The sequence below is a fragment of the Carcharodon carcharias genome, chromosome 8 (genome assembly GCF_017639515.1).
Source record: "Carcharodon carcharias isolate sCarCar2 chromosome 8, sCarCar2.pri, whole genome shotgun sequence".
NCBI lineage: Eukaryota > Metazoa > Chordata > Chondrichthyes > Lamniformes > Lamnidae > Carcharodon > Carcharodon carcharias.
In genome coordinates this window covers 156,554,647-156,570,641 of record NC_054474.1, presented here as the reverse complement: position 1 = coordinate 156,570,641, position 15,995 = coordinate 156,554,647, and the positions used below count along the sequence as shown (strand labels likewise).

General features: G+C 43.7%; 1 protein-coding gene across 1 annotated transcript in view; it reads right to left on the bottom strand.

Annotated features, from left to right (window-relative positions):
* The window catches only part of cercam (cerebral endothelial cell adhesion molecule), a 68,346-nt gene extending 52,692 nt beyond the window's left edge, over positions 1 to 15,654 (bottom strand). Inside the window, exons 1-2 of the mRNA XM_041193266.1 lie at positions 15,359 to 15,654; positions 12,374 to 12,484 (exon numbers count right to left, since the gene is read on the bottom strand). Of these exons, the coding sequence (XP_041049200.1) occupies positions 12,374 to 12,484; positions 15,359 to 15,591 (344 nt within the window). The 5' untranslated portion in view covers positions 15,592 to 15,654. The remainder of the gene's footprint in view (positions 1 to 12,373; positions 12,485 to 15,358) is intronic.
* Positions 15,655 to 15,995: the final 341 nt, after the last annotated feature.

The window sequence follows — 15,995 nt, the reverse complement described above, 5'->3', positions numbered from 1 at the left end:
CAGCTCTGCAGGTGATTTCCAGTAATTCACTGTCCATGGCAATTGTCAAGATTCCACACTTGGCTGCACAAGGCAATTACAAAGATTGGCAAAATCCACTTCCAGTCTCTTATTTCAAACCCGAAAGATGAGAAAATAATCAGAAAACGATGGAACAAGTCCCAACATGGGAATTTAGACAGTAGATGAGATGCTCATGAGCAAGAGAATGAGAGTAAATAATATCAGCTTCATAAACTGCCCTGGGGAGTCCAGAATAGGATGAATGAAAGTTTATAATTCAGGATAGTGAGGGCAGGTGCGCACACATACACAGACAGAGACACAGAGAGCCTTAGACCAGGTGCCAGGGTCAAGTAGGGTACTCCAACTGGCATAATTCACACAATGCCACACTCACTAAGCATTAAACTACAAAAAAACATCATTTTCAAGTATCGAGCCACAGCAAAACAATATTATTCTCACTAATGGGCCACTGGGGGAATGGAAAGCCAGTCGATGTTTGAGAGGGAAAGGATAATGAAAGAATTTGGGAGTTTGTGTGGGATACGATGTAAGCAGCAGAGGTTTAAAATCAATCAAAATTTAGGTAGGTGAAGCTTGGGGGGCTGGCAAGGAGAATCGGAGACTGGATGAAATGAAAGGTTTGATAAAAGTTTCACTGACACTGGAGATATTGTACAGGCAGATATGGTCAATGTGCAGAGTTTTATTGTTTGTCCTGTACAAGCTGAGCTATAAATGTTGCCAATCAATGGGTTGTGTCCGTGTTGGGAAAAAGTCGAATTATAAAATTAACATGAACAGGGGAGAGAGTGGCTGTGCATGTGAGAAACAATCTTTATTGTTCTACCGATGCACCATTAAGGGACAGAACACTTTTACTGCCAAGTCTCTTTTACCATGTTATGTCACAGAGAGGACCTCAGAATAACACCCGCTGTGAGCTTGCCCCCATCTCTCTTGAAGTGCCTGATCATTCCCTGTCATCCAACATCACCCTATCCCTATCCAAAACCTACCCAACCCCAATTCAGCCTGACCCAATCTGACCCAACCCAACCTCAATCCAACCGGACCCTGTTCCATCCTTAGTCTACCCAACCCCAATCCAATCCAATCCTACCTAATCCCTGTCCAACCCAACCCAAATCCAATGCAACCAGCCCCACCCAACACAGCCCCACCACAACCCATCTCTACCCAATCCAATCTTACCCAACTCAAAGCACTCCATCTAGCCCAACCCTACTCCAACCCAACTCTACCAATTCAATCCCACCCTATTCTACACAATTCTACCTCAATCCAATCCAACCCTGCATAATGCTACTCTACTCAACCCAACACCAATCCTGCCCTGCCCAGTTCCACCCTAGCCAGTGATATGGCCCAGTTTGGAACTCTCAGAAAAATTAAACATGCCATGGTAACAAGCTCCATCCATTACTTAAGTGTATGGTGCTACCATGCAGTGACTCAATAAATAATGCAATTTATAATCTGCAATAAGCTACATCGGCTTCTGCAGACTTTATAAAGAACTGGCAAAACATTTCAACATTATGGCATTTATAGTTTCCAACATGACTGTTTTGAAAACTACTAGTAGAAATTTAAGCTAATAAACCATATTATAGACTAGTACAATCAGGTTTAAAACCGCCAGTAGAAAATTAATCAGTTTCAAACAAAATTGGGCAGCTAGAAAAAGACTTAGCAGAAAGAACTAGACATGAGTGAAAAAAAATTGACATCACAGGAAAACCATAAGTTCATTGGTTGGTAAATAACTGCTAGTTTGAACTAGCCATTCTAAATTGATTTCAGATTAAGGGTGACTACTGGGGCCCAGGATCGGAGGCCTAACACTTCAGCTTCAACTCAGCATAGAGAGCGAGTTCCAGTTGATTTTAAAAAGTGTACTTTAAATCTCTATTCTAACTTGCTTTCAGATTAAAGGTAAATAGGAGAAATAGGAGAAATATTGTACAGATTGATAAACTAAAGAGCAGTAGGAAATTTAAAAATAAATTTAAGAAGTAATTAAATAAAATAGAGATGCAGGGCCAGGCAATGTGTTGTAGCTATATGATGTGGGAGCTGGTGGACCCCATTGTGGTTCCTAGTGACCACATCTGTAGCAAATGTTGGTTGCTCGAGGAACTCCGGCTCAGAGTTGATGAGCTGGAGTCTGAGCTTCGGACACTGCGACACATCAGGGAGGGAAGAGTTACCTGGACACTGTGTTTCAGGAGACAGTCACACCCCTTGGATTAACTACCTTAAATTCAGCCAGTGGTCAGGGACAGGAGGGTGTGACTATGAGTGAGGCAGGTAGAGAGATCCAGGAAATAGGACTGCAGGAGCCTCAGCCTTTGCCCTTATCCAACAGATTCGAGATTCTTGCTCCCTGTGTGGACGAGAGCGGGGACTGTAGGAAGGATGAGCAAACTGACCATAGCACTCGTGGTACAGGAAGTCATTCAAGTGGGGGGAGAAAATAGAAATGTAGTTGTAATTGGGGATAGTATAGTTAGGGGAATAGATACTGTTCTCTGTAGCCAGGATCAAGAATCCCAAAAGCTGTGTTGCCTACCTGGTGCCAGGGTTAAGGATATCTCATTTGTGCTGCAGAGGAACTTGGAGTAGGATATCCAGTTGTCGTGGTCCACGTAGGTACCAACGATATAGGTAGAAGAAGGAAAGAGGTTCTGCTGAGGGAATACAAGCAGCTAGGGGCTAAATTAAAAAGCAGAACCAAAAAGGTAATAATCTCTGGATTACTACCTGAGCCACGAGCTAATTGGCACAGGGTCAATAAGATTAAAGATGTAAATGCATGGCTCAAAGATTGGTGTGGGAGAAATGGGTTCAAATTCACGGGACATTGGCACCAGTACTGGGGAAAGAGGGAGCTATTCCGTTCAGACAGGCTCCACGTGAATCATGCTGGGACCAGTGTCCTGGCGAATTGCATAACTAGGGTTGTAGATAGGGCTGTAAACTAAATAGTTGGGGGGAGGGTTCAGTTGCATGGAAATATAAAAAATCAAAGTTTAAGGAGAGGGTAAGAGTGCAGGTTAGTGACGAGGCTGATTGCTATCAAAAAGTGAAAGGAAGGGACAGAGTGTATGAACGCCATACTGCACCAAAGAATTATATAAGAGTAGGGAAAATTGACAATGGGGCAAATTTAAAGGCTTTGTATCTGAATGCTTGTAGCATTCAGAATAAAACTAATGATTTAATGATGCAAATAGAGATAAATAAGTATGATTTGGTGGCGATTACTGAGACGTTACAGGGAGAACAGGTTTGAGAATTGAATATTCAAGGGTACTCAGTGTTTTGGAAGAATAGGCAGGAAAGAAAAGGAGATGGTGTAGCTTTGTTAGTAAAGGAAGAGATTAGTGCTGTAGTGAGGAATGATATAGGCACTGGAGAGCAAGATGTAGAGTCAGTCTGGGTAGAAATAAGAAATAGCAAGGGAAAGAAGTCCCTGGTGGGAGTAATCTATAGGTCTCCAAACAGTAGTTCAGCAGTAGGGCACAGTAAAAACCAGGAAATGCTGGGAGCATGTAAGAAAGGCAAGGCAATAATCATGGGTGATTTTTAAAATGCATATAGAGTGAACTAATCAAATTGGCAAGGGTAGCCTTGAGGGAGAGTTCATAGAGTATATTAGAGATTGTTTCTTGGAACAATATGTTGTGGAACCAACCAGGGAGCAGGCTATTCTGGATTTGGTTTTGTGTAATGAGATGGGCTTAATTAATGATCTCATAGTAAAGGATCCTCTAGGGAAGAATGATCATAGCATGCTAGAATTTCAAGTTCAGTTTGAGAGTGAGAAACTTGAGTCCCACCCTAATGTTCTAGAGTTAAACAAAGGTAACTACATAGGAATGAGGGCAGATTTGGCCCTAGTGGACTGGGCAGGAAGACTACAAGGTAGTTGATGAACAGGGAGATATTTAAGGAGATATTCATTTCCTCCCGAGTAAAATATATCCCAATGAGGAAGAAAGATGGTTAAGTGGGGGGGGGGGGGGGGGGGGGGGGGGGGGGGGCAGAGAGAGAGCATCCATGGCTAAGCAAGGAAGTTAAAGATAACATAAAGGCAAAAACTAAGGCATACCAAATTGTAAAGGTCAGTGGCAGGCTGGAAGATTGGGAAACTTTTAAAGATCAACAAAGGGTTACCAAAAAATAAAAAAAAAGAACAAAGGCAAATTGTGAAAGAAAACTAGCGCAAAATGTAAAAACATAGCAAAAGCTTCTACAAGTATATAAAAGGAAAGAGAGTAGCTAAAGTGAATGTTGGTCCCTTGGAGGACAAGACTGGGGAGTTAATAGTGGGGAACGCAGAATTGGTAGAGACGCTTAATCAATATTTTGCCACAGTTTTCACAGTGGAGGACACTAGTACCACCCCAATAGTAAAAGGTAGTGTAGAGGATATAAAGAAGGAGGAACCTAGAACAATCACCATCACTAGAGAAAAAGTACTGAGCAAACTATTGGGATTAAAGGGTGACAAGTCCCCAGGACCTGATGGCCTACATCCCAGGGTCTTAATGGAAGTGGCAGCGGAGATAGTGGATGCATTGGCTATAATATTCCAAAATTCCCTGGATTCTGGAAAGGTTCCAGTGGATTGGAAAAACGGTAATATAACGCCCTTATTCAAAAAGGGGGAAGGCAGAAAGTAAGAACTATAGACTATAGTTTAACGTCTGTGGTTGGGAAATTGTTGGAATCCATTATTAAGGAAGTAGTAATGGGGCATTTGGAAAGTCAAAATGCAATCCATCAGAGTCGACATGGTTTTATGAAAAGTAAATCGTGTTTGACTAATTTGCTAGAGTTCTTTGAAGATGTGACAAGCAAAGTGAGTAATGGGGATCCTGTAGATGTAGTATATCTGGACTTTCAGAAGGCCTTTGATAAGGTGTCACACAAAAGATTAATACACAAGATAAGATCACAGGGAGTTAGGAGTAATATATTAGCTTAGATAGAGGATTGGCTAACCAACAGCAAGCAGAGGGTTGGGATAAATGGATCGTTTTCTGGATGGCAAGCTGTAACTAGTGGGGTGCCACAGGGCCTCAACTATTTACAATCTATATTAATGACTTGGATTCAGGGATAGAAGGTACTATAGCTAAATTTGCGGATGACACCAAAATAGGTGGGAAAGTAAGTTGCAGTGAAGGAATAAGAAATTTACAAATGGACATGGACAGGTTAGGTGAATGGGCCAAAACTTGGCAGATGGAGTTTAACGTGGATAAGTGTGAGGTTATCCATTTTGATCGGAAGAATAAAAAGGCGATTTATTATTTAAAGGAGAGAAACTTCAGAATGCTTCAGTGCAGAGGGATCTGGGTGTCCTCATGCATGTATCGCTGAAAGCTGGTATGCAGGTACAGCAGGTAATAAGGAAGGCAAATGGGGAATTTTGGCATTTATTGCTAAAGGAATAGAGTATAAAAATAGGGAAGTGTTGTTGCAACTGTACAAGGCATTGGTGAGACCAGACCTGGAGTAGTGTGCACAGTATTGGTCCCCACACTTGAGGAAGGATGTAGTTGTACTGGAGGTGGTTCAGAGGAGGTTCACTAGATTGATTCCAGAGATGCAGGGCTTGTCATATGAGGAGAGATTGCACAGATTAGGCCTATACTCGCTAGAGTTTAGAAGGATGAGACGAGATCTAATTGAGATATATAAGATGCTAAAGGGGATATACAAAGTAGACGTTGAGCAGATGTTTCCCCTTCTGAGGCCATAATTTTAGGTTAAGGGGTGGTAGATTTAAATCAGAGATGAGGAGGAATTACTTTTCTCAAAGGGTCGTGAATCTGTGGAATTCACTACCTCAGAGTGCAGTGGATGCCAGGACGCTGAATAAATTTGAGGAGATAGATTTTTAATTAGTAATGGGTTGAAAGGTTATGGGCAGAGGACGGGAAATTGGAATTGAGGCCGAAATGAGATCAGCCATGATCGTAATGAATGGCCGGGCAGGCTCGAGGGGCTGAATTGCCTACTCCTGCTCCTAGTTCTTGTAATTTCTACCCTCTCCACCCACTCCATCGACTGGGAACAGTAACATTCCTCATTGAGCCAGTTAGTTGACATGATGCAGGGCTCGATAGTGAGTCCAACTGAGATTACACAGGGGAACAAGAAAGTCAGTTGGACACTACATTTAAAGGGGAACTGTTAAATGTACAGTAGAAGTACTTAACCAATCATTCTGATAATACATAGGTTTAATTGGAGAGTCTGTCTGAGAATATACAGAGGATTCAGGGCGAGCATGAGGTTAGAGCGCAAAGTCTGCTGGAGAACTAATGTGAGATCCCACAAGGGTAGCCATTGTACATGTGTGAGGTTACACAAGGATAGTTAGTGAGCCAAGCGTGAGATTACACAGGAGCAGCAAACAAACAAGTACAAGGTTGCACAGGAGTACCTTGAAGTCAAATGTGAAGTTACACAGGGGAAGCTGGTGAATGAATTAATGTGAGGTTACACTGGACATTGGCAGACAATTATGAAATTACACAGGGGATGCCGGTACATCTGTCTGATTAGATATTGCAAGCAGAAACGTTCTGGGTTGTTCCTTAACACAAGTGAAGCTGCTGCACATTTACTGGTTTCTCAAATCAATCTACAATGAAATTACAGAACTGAATCAGGCTATACAGCCCAAGCAATCCAGGTCAGTGTTTATCTTCCACATAACAGTAAATTCAATCTCACCTGCCCTGTTCCTACCTGCTTTATTCCTCTTTCCTTCAAACATTTACCTAACCTATTCTTACATGTTGACAAGATCTCTGTTCAATCACTAACTCTGGCAATCCATTCCACATCCCTCTGCGTACAAATGCTTCTCCTGCTCTCAGTCCTAAATCTTTTAGATCTGTGTTCTTGAGGTCTGGAGCATTAGAAAGTAGAGAACCCTTTGGTGAAATGCCTATGTCATGTCGTAGGGCACAGTAAGAAACACCCCAAGATTGTTTCTGTTAAGGAATTGTACAGAACATGTAGAAAACATCATTAGCATTCTCTCCATTATCAGGTGTGACTACATCCTAATATTTCTAAGTCTCCTACAAGAGTTAATCAGTAGTGTGAATGAAACTGAGCCCCAGATGGTGATGAGTTAGTGAATTTCTGTTCGGACACAGCAATCAGCTCAGCCAGGGTTCCTGCTCCCGACTTTGAGCAAGTGATAACCTTCCTGAAAAGTATGGGCATCCTGATGTGAGGACTGTGTTCAGCTGTGAAGCCTCCCACAGATGACTAATCCCATCAACGCTTTGCTATTGTGGCCTCAGGTGTTCACAGTGGGATCATACAGATACAGGGCACCCAGGGTTTGCGGGGGGGAGAGGGAGGGGGCGGTATTCTGGACAGGGGAGTATGGGGGAGGGGGCATTACTCATTACTGTATTTGTTGTCATGTTACCATTTTGTTTCTGTTGCTTTCTACTAATAAAATCACTTCTTGTAATTATACCATAACTTTCCTTTGGGTTACTGGCGTTATCCATTATTATAGAGGAACCCAAATACATGTCAACTCACAGAAAACCACAGTTCCAGGCTAATCGATGAGGGTGAGGTAGCAGAGGGCAGCTACATTCCTCCTGTTCTATGGTTCAGCTCCCAAGGGTAAAGGAAAGGAAAATAAGGGAAATACTTTTTAAAAAACTATAACAGGGAGTAATTTAAACACAGAATCAGAGAATACTGTGATACAATTAATCCTTGTTCTGTTTCATTACATTGTAAATTTTGGGGATTTCTTTTAAGATATCAATTTTAAGTAGGTCATTCTACTCTGCATTTAAAATGAAACTCTGAAGAACAACCCTTTGTGCTGGGAAATGAATGTCTGGAGATATTATTACATTTCAAGGGGAGGTAGTTACTTCTGCTAATGTGCTGTTTGTAGTTGGACTCTAATCAAATCATGATCACTTGGCTACATTGCCTCGTGTTGTAGAACGATAATGATTTGCTCATCTTTCGCTTTTAAGACTTGTGCAATGGTGCATGCTGCATCTAAGAGTTCTATTCCCATGGGTGTGTCACAGCCAGATACATCAGACATTTTCAAGGGGGGTTCATTAGACAATGGTCAGGAGTGCAAAGTTGTATGTCCCTCCCTAATACAGGGATGTTGTAACCAACTGAAATACCCCAATCATGTAATGCAATAGAGTGGAATCAAACTTGGGGTATTTCTGGCAGAAAAGAGGTCAGTACTGCACGCTGGTTCACTGCCACTATTCATTACATAAAAGTATAAATCTCAGCTTATAAGGGATCCTACAGAAACTAGAGAGCCTGAAGTATATGGGACCATAATCTATTCCCCAGCCACATACAGACATTTTGCACTAAGATAAAAGCAGACTGCTGCAGATGCTGGAAATCTGAAATAAAAACAGAAAATGCTGGTAAAATTCAGCAGGTCCAGCAGCATCAGTAGAGAGAGAAACAGAGTTAGCGTTTCGAGTCCGTATGACTCTTCTTCAGAGCTAAAGAGGAGATGTGATGTGAAGAATTTAATACTGTTTGGGGGGCGGGGGTGGGGGGAGGGTAGTGGTGTGGAGCAAGATAGAAGGTCAGGGATAGGTGACAGCTAAGGAGAGATTGACAAAGGTGTCATGGACACAAAACAGGGCGTGTTAATGGTAGTGGTAAAGATTAAAGAAGGTGCTGATAGTGGATTAATGGTAAAAAAAAAGCAGGGGGTGTTAATAGCCGAACAAGGGTCGGTGCTCTGATAAAGTACAATAAAGAAAAACAGATGGCCCTGTTGGGCAGGGGGGGGAAGGGCGTTTGGGATTTTTTTTTCAAATGAACAAATAAATAAAAGAATACAACAAAAATAAATAAATAAATATCAGATTAAAGTGGTGGGGGCAGTCATGTTGGAGGAGAGAGTTCATGGCCTGAAGTTCCAGGTGTTATTAAATGAATTGGGGAGGTAGTGGTGATATCATTGGACTAGTAATCCAGAAGGCCCAGCCTAATACTCTGGGGACATGGGTTCAAATCCCACCACGGCAGCTGGTGGAATTTGAATTCAATTAATAAATCTGGAATATAGAGCTAGTCTCAGTAATGGTGACCATGATAACTATCATTGATTGCTTAAAAACCCACCTGGTTCACTAATGCCCTTTAGGGAAGGAAATCTGCCGTCCTTACCCAGTCTGATCTACATGTGACTCCAGACCCACAGCAACATGGTTGACTCTGAACTGCCCTTTGAGATGGCCTAGCAAGCCGCTCAGCTCAAGGGCAATTCAGGGTCGGCAGCAAAATCTGACCTTGCCAGTGACGCCCATATTTCAAAATAATAAATTAAATAAAACCTCATTTCCACCAGCAGCTATGGTGGGATTTGAACCCATGTACCTACAGCATGAGCCTGGACCTCTTTATTACTGGCCCAGTGACATTAGCACTACACCACCATCTCCCCACCCCTGAAATTTGTGAATTAAGTATTACAGGTATTTGAATTGATATTGCCTATTCTACACTACAGCAACTTGCATTTATATAGCTCCTGTAATGTAATAAAAATGGCCCAAAGCACTTCACGGGAGCATTAACACAGAGTCACAAAGGAAGATAGCAGGGCAGATAACCAAAAGCTTGGTCAAAAAGGTAGGTTATAAGAAGCATAAGAGAGAGGTGGAGAAGTTTGTGGAAAGAGTTCCAGAGCTTAGCATCTAGACAGCTTTCAGCATGGCCATCAACAGTTGAGTGATTAAATTCGGGGATGCATGAAAGGCCCAAATGCCTCCAATAAAATGAATGAATGACAGAAGGATCAAGACGCTGAGGTGAACTTTTGCCTTCACCTGCTGGATGACAACGTGGATGAATGGATTGAATGCCTGCAGTCGAATCCATTCAATTTACATTCCATTGCAAAGGAGACAAAGCTTCACACAGGCACGTAGAGAATGAAACAGTCAAATTCAACATAACATGCCTCATTTCTTTGTGCCACTTCAAATATTTGTGCTTGTTTCACGATAGGCAGAACAGTCCATTTCTTCTGACCATCTGGACTGTCGATAAGGACTGGGGTCTAAACCCGCAGGTGACAGGAGCAATCAGAGAGGAAATAGTTCCTTCACGGAAGAACAGACAAATCTCGTAAGCCAGCCCCGAGGTACTCATTCCCACAGAGCCTCATTTAACACCAGATGGTTTTCATTAAGAATTCAACATTTCACCAAAGCCCTGTACAAAAGGAATACAAGAAAACTGCCAACAGAATTAATACAGTTTGCAGACGTGTGAGCCTTCTAACTGTTCCTCTGGTTCAGCTTTCAATGCTTGCTCAATGAGAGCTGCCTGTCTGTTAGAGTGATTCGAAGCTTCAGGCTGCAGCAGCATTACAGCACAAGTCAATGCCTCAACCTTCACAGTGACTTGTCTAACCTCATTCCCTTAGCACAGTACAAATCACCCACTGTACATTGCAGGTTCCTATAGGGAATGCATGCAGTGTTGTCACTAGCATCTCAGTAATATGTAACGGTGGTCTTATGTATTTCTTTTTCTTCATATTCACTTTGTCTTCTGTGCTACCGAGAGTCTCAGTTCCAGTGTCCAAACTTGGATCATGTCTGGAGAAGGAAGAGATGGAGGGCAACTTGCAGCTGACACGTGTCCCTTTCTTGCTGAAGGATAAACTCGTCCACCCGTTGGCTGCCTGTGACTAAATTGTGGGCAGTCAACTCAACTCAAAGCAGACAGGCAGTTTATTAATGTGCACAGGCTGTCCGAATGCAACACCATTTTATGATACCAATTTGTGGAGCAGGCACCATGCACATTCGGCCCATTGGTGCCAGGCATTGAGTGGCCTAACCAATGGCTTAGGTGACCACTAATGGCTGCTTAGAAATAGCCCTTTTTTTTTGTTTTGAAAACACTGATCTCTGTGGGGCCAGGAGAAGCAAAATTCCTCAGGTCATTGTTGGCCACTCTGTCTGCTCCCCAATTCCCTCCACCAACGCCCCATCCCCTCCATATTATATCCGTCTTTGTGGCCTGATTTCCAACTAAGCTCCAGGGAGATGCCACTGGATTCTCTACCAGCAAGCTGCCTGTATGCATTCATTGAGTGCTGGAAACTTGCCCACAAAATTTAGATGTTGTCTCATCAGACCCATTGGATTGGGATAGCCCATGCGCTGCCCATCACCTGCATGAAGTGTCCTCCTCTGAAAATCATCTCAGTATTTTAAGCTGTGAGAGTAAAGCATTAGCTACAGGTCTTTTCATTGGTGGCCTTTGAGGTGGGAACTATTTGAATTGATTAATTAAGATGTTCAAATGTTATGAAAGATTATTGGCAAAAATGTGCTCTGAACAATGAATGCGTGAGCAATGAATTGAAGAATTGTCAGTAACTATAGTGCTGCATTAATTGCTCAGGTGTGGCTCTCTGATAATACTCGTGTCTCTGAGCCAGAAAGTTGAGGGCTCAAGACACATTCCATAGACTTGAGCACATAATCCAGGCCGATACATCACTGCAGTACTGAGAGAGTGCTGCACTGTTGGAGGTGCTGTCTTATGGATGAGATGTTAAACACAGGCCGTGTCGGTGCTCTCCTCAATTCTCTCAAGGGACAATTTCTTAAATTAAATAGTGGGGAGTCCTCTGAGGTATCCTGGCCAACATGCACTGTCAGTCATCACCTGAAAGAAATTATCTGGTCATCATCACATTGCTGTTTGTGGGAGCCTGCTGTACGCAAACTGTTTCCTACGTTACAACAGTGAATACACTTCAAAAGTTGGTTGGAAATCTCTTTGGGATGCTCTGATGGTGCAAACACTGCTATATTAATGTAAGCTCTTTCTTTCTTTAACTCACTCTGAGTTCAGGAGAGGGGGAAAGAGAAGTGGTAGAGAATGCAAAAAGAAAGAGGGAAAATTTGCACAAGAATTTGCATTGAAGCTAACATCAGAGGCTGCACCATTGGCAGCAAGGTGTCCAAGTCACTGACAGCTGCTACTCACTATAACACACAATTAAGAATTCATTCTACTGTTAAATTATGACACAATTTCCCATAAGCACTGACTTTCAATTAATTATGCTATCATTTACACTGATATCGAAGAGCAGTTCAACAGGGTCCTATAAGGAATCTCGACCCATCCACTGGAATGCTCGGTATATCAGAGGGGATTGCGTGTGTCCAGATCGCAGGAGCTGAGACTCAAACGCAACATACTATTCTCCACAATGATTAGTTCGTTTCAAGAAACTGTGTAGAGAGGAGGTATAGATACTCACGTTGGTTCGTCCATTGGGCGCCACTCTACGTAGTGATAAAGCCTCTGCACGCTGGTCAGCCATTCTCTCAGTATGGCAGTCGTGTTGTCTATATTATGATCCGTTGCTGCCCTGAAGAGAAAGACATTAAGTTTGAGTGCAGCAATGTGCCTGGTTGTATCTCATACTGCTTGTGGACCATGGCTGAGTATCAATGCCTGATGTATTGCCCTTTTAACAGCCAGCATGATATTTCTGGGAGAGCTGATCATCCCAATCTAAACCTAAATCCTTGATAAAATACCTTTTGCGTGTGATTTGGGGGGGGTGGGGGAGGGGGACTTCCACCTTTACCTGGTCTGGTCTCTATGTGACTCCAGTTCCACATCGTGGTTGACTCTAAACAGCCATCTGAAGCCCTACCACCATCCACAATACCTGCACTCCTCCTCGTCTGGCCTCTTTCAAATCCACAATTTTAAACGCTCCACCACAGATGGCAGTGTCTTCAGCTGCCCAGGCCCCCAGGTTCTGCAATTCCCACCTTAAGCCTCTTCTCTTCTTTACCTCTCTCTCCTCCTTTAAGAGACATCTTAAAACCCCACTCTTCACCTGCCTTAATATCACCTGGTGGGGCTTGGTGCCAAATTTTGTTTTGTTTTGGCATGGATAGAAGATTGGCTAGCTAACAGTGAGCAAGAGAGTTGGCATAAATAGGTCTTTTTCCAGCTGAAATGATGTGACGAGAGGCGTGCTGGGGTCTCAACCTTTCCAATTTATATAAATAACTTGGATGAAGGGACCGAAGGAATGGTTGCTAAATTTGCCGACGACACAGAGGTAGGTAGGAAAGTAAATTGTGAAGAGGATGTAAGGAGGCAACAAAGGGACATAGATAGGTTAAGTGGATGGGCAAAGATCTGGTAAATGGAGTATAACGTGGGCAAATGTGAAATTGTCCATTTTGGCAGAGAGAATAAAAAAGCAGCTTCTTCTCTAAATGGTGAGAGATTGCAGAGCTCTGAGATTCAGAGGGATCTGGGTGCCCTAGTGCATGAATCACAAAAGGTTAATATGCAGGTACAGCAGGTAATCAGGAAAGCTAATAGAATGTTATCATTGATTGTGAGGGAATCGATTACAAATGTAGGGAGGTTATGCTTCAGTTGTACAGGGTGCTGGTGAGACTACATTTGGAGTATTGTGTACAGTACTGATCTTCTTATTTAAGGAAAGATATAAATGCGTTAGCAGTTCAGAGAAGGTTTACTAGACTAATACCAGGAATGGGCGGGTTGTCTTATGAGGAAAGGTTGTACAGGTTCGGCTTGTATCCACTGGAGTTTAGAAGAGTAAAGGTTTCAATCAAGTCATCTCTTAAGATCCTAAGGGGTCTTGACAGGGTGGATGCGGGAGGACGTTTCCAGAATCTGGAACCAGGGGTCATGGTTTAAAAATAAGGGGTTGCTCATTTAAGACAGATAAGGGGAAATTTTCTCTCAGAGGATCGTGAGTCTTCAGAACTCTCTACCTCAAAAGGTGGTGGAAGCACTCTGTCTTAAAAATATTTAAAGACCCTTAGATATATTCTTGATTATCAAGGGAGTGAAAGGTTATCAGGGATAGACACGAATGTAGAGTTGAGGTTACAATCAGATCAGCCATGATCTTATTGAATGGTGGAGCAGGCTCGAGGGGGACCGGGTGGGGGGGGGGGGGGGGTCGGAGTGTGTGTATGTGTCTGTGTGGAAGAGGAGGGGGACGTGGGGGGTGAGGGGGAAAGAGGAGGGGGATGGGGGGGAGTGGGGGGAAAGAGGAGGGGGACAGGGGGAGGGGGACGGGGGAGGGGGACGTGGGAGGGGGACAAGAGACGAGGGTGCGGGAGGGGGGCAGAGGAGGGAGGAAGGAGGGGGGAGAGGGAGAGAGGGGGAGGGGAAGTGGGTGTGGGTAGTTGGGGAGAGCACCACCTTCTCAGGGCCACTAGGGCTGGGCATTAAATGCCAGCCTTGCCAACGATGCCCACATCCCGAGAATCAATTTTAAAAATGGAAAGTAAAATGAATTTGAGTGAGGGTGGGGGTTTATAGGAATGAAGTTACAGTACCTCAGATCTGCGAGATATTTAGCTCAAATGCGAAAACTACAGCAATTTCCACAATCTTTAAAATGAAATGTTTTTCAAAAATTGGTGCTGCTGTAAGAACCTTGGATGTCAGATTATCCTCTAATATTTAGCTCCCAGACTTCAGTAATATTGGCGGTTAAATTGCCAAACAGCTACAATCCAGGTTACATAAATTATCTCCCGTCCAGTAAAAACCTATTCTTGGCAGCGACTGCGCTGGAAACTAGCACAAACACTTTGAGAGTTCAGAGAAATAGGTAGGATTTAAAACTGTAGCTGCACGACTCATCTTGTTCCCTGTTCCAAATATTTTTCAGTCCAAGATTCGGGATTATTCTTGTTCTAACTTCCATGTGCAGAGTGTGTATGAGCTCCCCATCTGTAAACCACAGAGTACCTTGTTCACACCGATTCTGGTGTAATAAGCGGCACTCAGTATCAAGTCTGAACTTGGCTGGAGATATCCCAGCCCCCTTACAAGCCACCACCCCCCCCACTCCGCACACCCCCCACCCCCCACCCCCGCACACCCCCAGCCACCCCAACCCCCTGCCCCCGAACAGAATCACATACATTGTATATCATTCATGCATGGAATGGGGTAGTGAGGTTGAGGTGGTGGTTAGCTGACACACACACACACACCCATTGGGAGAGAATAGGAGTTCTCTAAAAGAGTGAGACATGCTACTCCTTCACTAACGAGACTCCTGTGAGAAGCTGAACGGAGGGGCCCCAATCTCAGCCAGCAGCCGGGCAAAAGAAACCAAAAGATTTGCAAACAAGTGAAAGTTGTCACACACTTGCCGCGACACCAGGCTTGCCTGCCCGCCTGTGCCTTAATACAAGAGCTTGAACGCGATACGCCACCCTCCAATTACCATATGGAGATTCTGTCCTTAGGGTAGTCCAGTCTCTCGATGGCCCCTAGATAGTAATGCAGGGTGTGAGCCGTGTTCCGGGCGATGATAGCGATCAGCACAGTTGGCCTCTGCAGCGGGGACTCGCTCGGTTGTCGCTCCTCGGAAAAGTAGGCGTCAGCTGCAAGGGGTCGCCCCAGAATGGTCAGGAAAAGCGCCGTCCACAGAGCCCCAGTCACTAACATCTTCCTCATCTGCCTCTACTACTCCCTTTCCCCACTCCGTCCCCAACACAACATTCACTTCCTCGGGATATGGACGCGTCAGCAGCTTGGGGGAGGGGTGAAGAGAGAGAGAGAGAGAGAGAGAAAGTTTTTGAAAGGTTTCCAAAAAGTTTCTGCCGAGGGCGGAGCCCCGGGGTGAGAGTTGGCACGACTTGAGGGGAAGAACACAAAAAGTAAAACATAACTCCAGGCGAAACGTGTGGTAGTGGAAAAGGAAATTTATTATAAATGGGGAAAAATTGTTTTAAAATACAGTATATTTAAATTATGTTTAAATGTTTCCCTGAAGACAGAGGGGAGAGTTTATGGAGCTTTTGAAATCTGTTGTGTGTTTCTGGGCGACAGGATAGGAGGGCATAACTCAGAGACCACGT